At 40.6% G+C, this 9097-nt stretch overlaps 1 protein-coding gene across 1 annotated transcript in view; it reads left to right on the top strand.

Annotated features, from left to right (window-relative positions):
- The first annotated feature begins 1335 nt into the window (after positions 1–1335).
- The window catches only part of LOC107036906 (neural cell adhesion molecule 1), a 30027-nt gene continuing 22265 nt past the window's right edge, over positions 1336–9097 (top strand). Inside the window, exon 1 of the mRNA XM_015255157.1 lies at positions 1336–1871. Within this exon, the coding sequence (XP_015110643.1) occupies positions 1796–1871 (76 nt within the window). The 5' untranslated portion in view covers positions 1336–1795. The remainder of the gene's footprint in view (positions 1872–9097) is intronic.

Below are 9097 nucleotides of genomic sequence, written 5' to 3'. Positions count from 1 at the left end.
TTTTCGCAGTGTCGTTAATTATGGATGATTAATGACTGTTGACTGGGTTTATCCTTCCTCTGGGAATTTCAATTGTTTTTGGGAGGGGGGGAGGTGTTTGGAGGGGTTTTTGACGCAAAGGAAAAATACTTTTCGTTAAAATAACGATTAAAAAAAAAAAAAAAGACTAATTTTCGCAGTGTCGTTAATTATGGATGATTAATGACTGTTGACTGGGTTTATCCTTCCTCTCGGAATTTCAATTGTTTTTGGGAGGGGGGAGGTGTTTGGAGGGGTTTTTGATGCAAAGGAAAAATACTTTTCGTTAAAATAACGATAAAAAAAAAAAAAAAAAGACTAGTTTTCTCAGTGTCGTTAATTATGGATGAGTAACCGTAAAGTCCGAAAAAAATGATCGTAATTTGTTCCTCCCGAGCCAATCAGAGAATTCTACACCGGAGGGGAACAAAGCCCAGTAGAATCGGAAATTCGGGTCATCCAGTTTACCCTTGTAGATGTGGAAAGGACCGGGGGGCGCCGCCAGAAGACCGAAAAGTGTGTGTGAGGCTTGCACTGGGTAATTCGGCCGGTGACTGTTTTTCCTTCATTTTTTCATCCTCCTTATCTCTCGGTGTCCCACCGTCCGTACATTCTGCCGCCGGGGGAGGGGGGGGGAGGGGGAGGAGCGCAGGGGTAAGAAGAGTGAAAAGGGGTTACACGCGGTGAAGGGTGGAGAAATGGACAGAACTAAGGTGAAAGAGGGGTAGAACACACCATCCCCCTCCCCCCTTCTCCACAGGGGGATGGCGTGCGACGGCGCACGACCGTGGCGCTACCGATCAGAAACTAGGCATATACCAGTCGTTTTGACTGTCAGTAGGCCTGCCGCAACGCAGCAGTAACCGCGCTCTTCCTCCCCGCCGACGGAATTCTCAGTTCTGAATTAATTCGGAGTTCGTTCGTTCGGACAGGTTCGGACTGAGACGCAATTGTTTCCCGAAGAGAGATAAAAAAATGATGTTCTCATGAAAATGGCGGAGTGATTGGTGACAGCCCGAAGACAATCAATTGATCGAGGGACGTCTGGACTCGCGATGGCGATTTTAATTCGGATTCGCTCAGAGTTTTGAGATTTTTTCATTTTTGCCGAGTGGATGAAGTGATTTTGCTCATGCGGTGGGAAATGGAGGGATTCACGGAGTCTTGGGGGAGTGAGTTTCGAGGTGGAAGATTCAATTTGATTGACAATATCGGACTCGAGTCAGTTTTATGAATAAGTGAGGGAGGAATTCGGCGAGGGGGCGGGGGGATGTGGGGAATGGTGAATTGAGGGGTCAGTTGGGGGTGATCCTTCCGTCGGGTCAGCCGTTTATCGCGTGACTCGGGTCGGAGCGGTAGGCGCATACCCTGTCGACGTGTAGAGTAGTCGATTTGATACGTGAAAGTAACTGAGAAAGATAGAGGAGGGAATGAAAAATTGGAGACGATAGAAAATCGCAAAGTTGTGGGGAAAATTGGATCGATTGTGAGTGGAGTGAGGGAAGTGGAGGGTGAAAAATAATTCTGGAGTTCCGGGGGAAGTGCCGCGAGTGGTCTGACAGTATTATTCCACTCGGATACAGCTGCATATCGACTCTAAATCACTCGATGCGTCGCGGGGAATCGATCGCCCCGAGAGACACGAAAATGGTTTATTAAACTGCTTGAAGTTGTTCGGGGGATTGCGGGGGTTTAGGCAGTTTTTTGGGTGAAGTTTTTTGATGTGACGGGTGAGAGAGTGCGGCGAGACGTGTCTGGGGCTAAGGGGTGGTTTAGAATGAAGACGTTACTCGTGATGAGCGTTATAGCGCTCGTTGGAGGTGAACTCGTCGCCAGTGACGTGGATGAACCGAGTGAGTAATTACGAAGTGCTGGGGAATTTTCTCCAACACGCGATTATTTTGCGGGGGGAAAAAGTTTCTCGTTTTCAGCGCAACGAAGGGGATTCCCGGACTGTTGGACTGGAATCGAGGGCTGTGGGGTAATGGAATAATCAGACTCGGGGTCTTTGAATAATCAGACAGGGAAAATGAACGGCGATTACGGTTTGATAACGCCGATGTTATCAACGTCATTTTTTTCAAGGCGCGGAGAGAAAGGTTCAGGGAAAATTACGTTTTTGGGCGGAATTCCGGAACGAAATGGGGCTGTGGGAAATTTTAGGGAAATGTCACGGAATTTTTCCGCGGGGAGAGAACTGTTCGGCAAAAATTACGGAACTCACTATTCGCTCACTGGTTGAATCGCTCACGGAATCGATTCAGAACATTTAAGTGACGGTAAAAATTCTGTGAAAGTTCCGTAAAATTTCCTACAACCACATTTCGCGTCGGAGTTACGGAAATATACGTAATTTTTATTGAATATTTCTCTCCGTGGCGTTCAAGGTAATGTTTTCCGCCGGGAAAATCGGAGTTTAGGGTTCACAAAGGCGTTTTTACGGTCCAAGTCTATCTCGAAATTTTGAAATTATGGTGGATTGTGGGATGATTGTGCTGCATGGGATTAACTCCATTGAGAATTATTAATAGTTAGAATTGTTTACAATAAATTTAGGGGAGAAAATATTAAATTAGAAAAAATTGAAAAATAAGGGAGGGTGTTCAATTCAATGATTCTTTGGTAAAAGTAATTTTTCTTCTCAGTGCGTAATTCGTGTTAAAAAAATCGTAAATTACGATCGCAACAGAAATGGAGTTTACAATTTACTTGTGCGTAATTTAAGAGAAAAAAACATCGTATTTTACGCATGAAATAACTTTTTTTTCCTTTGTTGTTAATTACGGATTAGTAAATGTCAAATAGGGAAAAATAATTGTAATTTACGAACACGAAACCCTAAGATAAGTTTATGTAATTGTAATTTACGGCGATTATGAGCGTAATTAATTAAAAACGAACTCTTAAACGTAATTTACGAAAAAAAAATCGAAAATTTTTTCGTTTCGTGGGGCTGGAATCAAAAACCTTGGGTTCTTAAAATAAGAACCGTTGGGGGCAATGTAATGTCACTCACCATAATTAATGAAGATGATTTCAGGAGACAGAAATGTTAATTTTAAGAACTTCACAGTTTTTATTCTGGGAAGTACTGAGGTACTGAATTCCGGAATCAAAGGGGCTTGACTTAAGTACCACGGGAAGCAGAAACCTTTTTTCTCTGTCGATTCATCGGGGTGGGGGAAAAACAGGGGTTAATGGTGTTTCTGGGGGTTAGCGAGGTCTTTAGGAAAGCACTTAAGTGGGGAGAATTTTTTATGAAAATTGGTGCGGAAATCACGGAGAATTTAGGGGACTCCTATGAATTGGGGAAGAAATTAGAGAAAAAATAACGGATTTTTTTTAGAAAAATTACATTTTTCGAAGAGAAGCTAATTTTTAATTTTAAGGTCAATTAATTTTTTTTCTTGTTTAAGTGACATCTTATTTGGGATTTTTTTTTGTTCTAAAGTTGAGTCTAAAATTCCTCTCAATCGTGGCTTGACTTTTTTGAAAATATCTCCCGCTTCTTTCTTCTGAAAACTCCAGTTTTTTTTACAGAATTGACGTTTTTATTTAGTTAACTCTCATTTTTGGAATATATCTTTAACGTTTACAAAATATTCGAACACTAATTCTTGTTTACTCTGTTCGTAGATTACTTTTATCACCAATTAGCTTCAGTACAGCCTGATTATCTTAACGAACTCGTGAACTTGTTTTTCATAACAGCCATAAACATCAGTGTTAAATTTTAATTTAATAGTTACGACGATTAGACGGTCAATTTATTTACAAGACCTTTCAAAAACATGAATTATTCATTACAGAAGATTGACACTGACGATAATTTTCATGATGGGCCTAGAATTTTTCCGGATTTTTTAAAAATTCTTCAGGAACTAATGAATTTTCTCTTTCATCTTAGAAATTCTATTTCGTCAAGACTCTGTATTTTGGCGCCTCTAATTCAGTTCGAATTTAACTCAATTTGAATTGGTTTCGAGTTCACGACTACTAACAATATTAAAATCAAATTCAACTGTCACAGTGCGACATGAAATTCACGGCTCGAGTTGACAAACTTATAAAATCGTTATAAATTGACCAATTTAATTAATAATTTAAAAAAATCAGTAAATTCTTGACAAAATTAATTAATATTTCATTTCAAAATGAAAAATGGGAAATTTTGCGATACAGAGAAACAATGAATATAAATAATTGATATAAAAAAAAGTAATGGCAACAGATTCTCCCCCAAAAATGTATTCATTATTGTAAAACATTTCGCTCCACGATTGCCTCTCCCAACTTTTCCCTCCAATACCTCCCCCTATTTATCAAAAACTCACTCCAAATCGAAATCGACTTATCTCGCTCGCGCACTCCCCCCTCAGTATTGCCGCCTCCGCAAAAGAATTTTCCAAACACATAAACACTCCATCACCTTTAAATCGCGCCCGTGAACCGGGACCAATCAAATCTCCAATTTTTTCTCCACTGCAATTCATAACAAACAAAATCCGATCAATTTGATTGACGCAAAAATCCCCCGCCCCTTCGCCAAAAAATCATTTAACTAGACGTGTCTGACAAAAAAAGTTCCTTTCTACTTGCGCGTGGAATAATCCACTTCAAGATTTCCTTCAATTGTTGGCTGATGACTGAGTGGAATTGATTTTTTTTCACATGCAGGTATTATTAATATTAAGCCCCATCGATCGTCATTAATTACGTCATTAATTACGTCATTAATTACGATTATTACGATAGCTATATTGGTTGATTTGATTTTTATGATGATTGTTGAAAATTTCGAATTTTTCATAAATTTCCCTGAAAGTGAGCTTTCTGATGGTTTCTTCAAATGTGATATTTCAAATTCATTCACGTATGTGTAAATAAAATTTTTCTATTAACATTTTATCGAAGGGCTGAGGGGAGAGATAGAACCGTAAAAAAGACAATCGGTTGTACAGAAGAAAGGGATAATAAGAATAATAATGATGATAACATTCAACTGCGTTGAGAATCTGACAAAATTAGTTGAAAAGAAATCTTATTCAATTTAACAAAATGAAATAAACAATGAATTATCCATGATAGAAGGAAACGATGTGCAAAATAACCATTCGGTTATTACTATGACTATATTACTAATTTATTATAAAAAATAACTGTACTATGTGCACCTCAAAATAACCCCCTTCACAAAAGGAATTTCCAACCCCCTGAACACTCCATCGCCTTTAAATCGCGCTCGTGAGCCGAGGCCAATCAAATTCTCAATTTTTTCTCCACTGCAATCATAACAAACAAAATCCGATCAATTTGATTGACGCAAAAACCCCTCCCCGTCCCCAAAAAATTCAATTCACCAGGTATGTCTGACAATAAACGTTCATTTCTACTCGCGCGTTGAATAATCCGGACAATCGCAGTGGAAATAACACGATCATTAATCACGGGGAGGAGTGATGGTCCATAGGTGGCAAAAAGTGGATTAATTCCGACTGTCAGTTTATGCACGGGATCAAGTGGACGTGGAGGGGGGGAGGGGGGGGGGGCTTTTTCGCGGATGGAATGAGAATTATTCACCTGTCAATAGTTGTTTTGCGGTGAACACCAAGGCAAAGTGTATGCGAGCCAGGTAGAGGGTTCCACTCGGTTTTATCAAATCGATTGCATTATGTAAATTGACATTATGACTGCACTGAGTGGGCTTCATGACGGGATAATTGAGGATCCAGTGGTGGTTTAAACTGTTTTTTAGGGCGAGTGTTTGCCTTCCACTCTGACAGGATGGCACACAAACATCACATGACCGGACGCGCTCCAGTAACGTTGATAAATAATTAATTTGCATTATTTATAAATGATTAATTTGCGTGGATTATTGGGATTAATTGGGCACTGGGGTATCGTGTGGTATGCGATGGGGTGTTTTCATTGTGGGGGAAATTCTCAGACTCAAAATTAAGACTCCGAAATTAAGGGTCGCAAGGGTCAGGTTAAGGGTTGTAAGGGTCAGATTAAGTGTCACAAGATTAAAGGTCATAAGGGTCAGATTAAGGGCTCCAATAAGGGTAACCAGGGCCAAATTAAGGGTCTAACTGAGTGTCACAAGGATCAGATTAAGGGTCTGAAGATTACAGGTCACAAGGGTCAGATTAAGGGTCTAAAGGGTGACAAGTGTCAGATTAAGGGTCGCAAGGGTCCAAATAATAGTCGCAAGGGTCAGATTAAGGGTTACATGAGTCAGATTAAGGGTCACAGGATTGAAGGTCACAAGGGTGAGATTAAGGGTCTAAATAAGTGTCACAAGGGTCAGATTAAGGGTCAAAGGATCAAAATAAGGGTCCAAATAAGAGTCACAAGGGTCAGGTTGAGGGTTATATAAGTTCGATTAAGGGTCATAAGATTAAACGTCACATGGGCCTGATCAAGGGCTCAAATAAGGGTAACAAGGGCTAAATTAAGGGTCTAAATAAATGTGACAAGGATCAGGTTAAGGGTCACGAGGGTTATCATGAGGGTCAGAATGAGGGTCACGAGGGTCAAATAAAGGGTCAGAGGGTCGTATAGGCATCATATGTGAATCATATGGCAAGGGGCCTAGCCCCCCAGTAATCATATAATTATATAATTATATAATTCCTCTCCTCCGCCCAGAAACAAACTATTCAAGACCCAAGAAACCCCTCCATTTACCCATCTCCCCTGGAAGCTCCCGCCCATTCATTTCTCTCAACTCCCGAAAAAAAAAATCAGCCTCCCAGTTCAAACCAACGGATTTACTCCCCCGTTCCCCCGAAAGTGACTGGTCTGCCAGGGTTTGTATAACTTACGAGAAATCGCAATTAAACCAGAACCGTAGAATGGAAAGAAATGAGAGGGTAAGAGAAAACGAACAAATCAACTCCGGCCCCGGTGAGAAATAAAAGAGCGAGAGAAAACGGAGGTGTGTGTGGCCGAGACTGGAAAACGAGAGAGAAGGAACGAAAAAAAAAATTAAATTAAAAAAAAAAACTTCAAGTTGGAAATCGGCCCGGGGATGAGACCCACGTGACTCGGCACGTAATGCCGTCCGTTACGAAAGCCTGAGGAAATTAAAAAGTGTGGAGCACGCGTAGAGAAAATGGCCGGCAGTTACAGAAAAAAGGGCGGGAGAGGGGGAGGGGGAGGGGAGGTAAAAGTTTCTTAACAAAAAATTAGTAATTGCAGTAAACTCGAGTCGGAAAATCCGAGCACATGTGCATTAAAGGTTGAATAAAAAGGGACAGGGGAGGGGGGAGAGTGAAGTAGAATGTGAGATAATGCGAATGGAGAAATAAACAGAAAATCGTTATCAGTGATAAGAAAATGGGTTAACTAGGGTATAACGAGGAGTGAGGAAAATAAGAGTAAAAATATTGTACCTTGCGAGGGGATTTTTATATATAACCGAGGGAAAAAGAGGATCTGGGGGAGCTACAGTAATTTATATCGTACTTTCGATGGATATCGTTTTTGTGGAAAAAAAAGGAATAATACCTCGTGAGAGGATCTGGGTATTGAAACGTATGGCGTGCCGATCGCGTTGATTTTACTTTTTTTTCGGGGAGAATTTAAAATACTGGAGATGAAAGTGGGGGGAGTTTTTGTTCAGTCAATTGTGTCGGCGGGTTCGCTCGTTCCGGGCAATTGGGGAGTGCGGGAGTTTGGTATTCATGGGGTCCTCAAAATACATGAAGTATGAGGGGGCTGGGGGGGAGGGGGCAGTGGTTATGGGGCGATTGAGTTTCGGGGGGTGCCCCGGTGGTTGGGTATTGCCGGGACTCTTGGAAGACAATGCGATTGGGAAGATCGATTCCACTTTCGGGGAGTGGGGGAAATTATTAGGGGTTTTAGGGGGTGAGGGTTTTGGGCATTTCGGCTTTCGCTGCACGGAGAGAAATATTCAATAAAAATTACGTATCTTTTCCGTTATTCCGGAGCGAAATGTCGTTGTAGGAAATTTTACGGAACTCTCACGGAATTTTTCCGGAGCGTTCCGTAATTTTTATCTGAATCTCCTGTGAAAAATTACGATACCGTCGCTTCAATTTTCTGAGTCGATTACGTAATCGGCGAGTGAATTGTGAGTTCCGTAATTTTTACTGAATATTTCTCTCCGTGTGAAATGAATTTTGAGTGAGATTTGGAACGATTTTATTGAAGTTGTCATTGAACATTTGGAATTGTAGGGAAAAATCGAGGGAAGTGTAAGTTTCAGGGCAACTGTGCTATGAAAATTGAGGGAATTCAGGAAATTGTAAACCTTTGGTACTAAATATTCGTGTCATAAAGAGCAGCTGTGACTCAATATTCCAAATGAAGTTTCAATTTTTAATTTGGTGCTGAAAACACGAGACGACAATATTCTAAGCACGGAATTATATTGATGAAGTCAACAACAGATTAATTAAATTACCGTGTGAACTACCTGAAAATTGATAACAGTGTGGGCACGCACTTTCACCAGAGTATCAACAAACATTGAATTCCAGAAATTCGCACTCTAAAGTGTCTTCTAGAAGGAACTGAATTCTTCCTTATTAAAATCTTATTCAGTGAGATTAAAATCTTATTCAGTGAGCACAGCAATCAGAACATGAGCAAATAATTGATTGTAACATAAAAATTTAGCGATGTTGGAATAAAAACGATAGTAAATATTAATTAAAAAAATGAATATTACCCAAAAAGAACAATGAAACCTCTCACTGTCACCGTCCCAGTCGATCAAATTATCCCCGCGAACAAAAAAATCCCCCTAAACCCCATAAAACATTAACAATACGCTTCCGTTTCACGAGAATTATTATCTATACCTCATCCACTTATGAATTCAGTGCACGATATCATCGTAAGTCGTATGAAGCAGATTGTAGCGAGAATATGGTGGTGCAAAAAGAGATTGAGGATGCGGTAGGAGAGAGAGAAAAAAATGAGTGCCTGGAAAAAAAATGAGTGCTCGAGAGGAGGCGGAAAGACACGGGAAGTAGTTGGGCATTGGGAAGGAGGAAAATACGAAGCACAAAATGTGATCCCACCTGAGTGGAGGAAAAAACGGGCG

The sequence above is a fragment of the Diachasma alloeum genome, unplaced genomic scaffold (assembly GCF_001412515.2).
Source record: "Diachasma alloeum isolate Michigan unplaced genomic scaffold, Dall2.0 Dall_scaffold_00212, whole genome shotgun sequence".
Classification (NCBI taxonomy): domain Eukaryota; kingdom Metazoa; phylum Arthropoda; class Insecta; order Hymenoptera; family Braconidae; genus Diachasma; species Diachasma alloeum.
The sequence above is the reverse complement of the archived record's forward strand: the minus strand, read 5'-3'. Positions and strand labels throughout refer to the sequence as shown.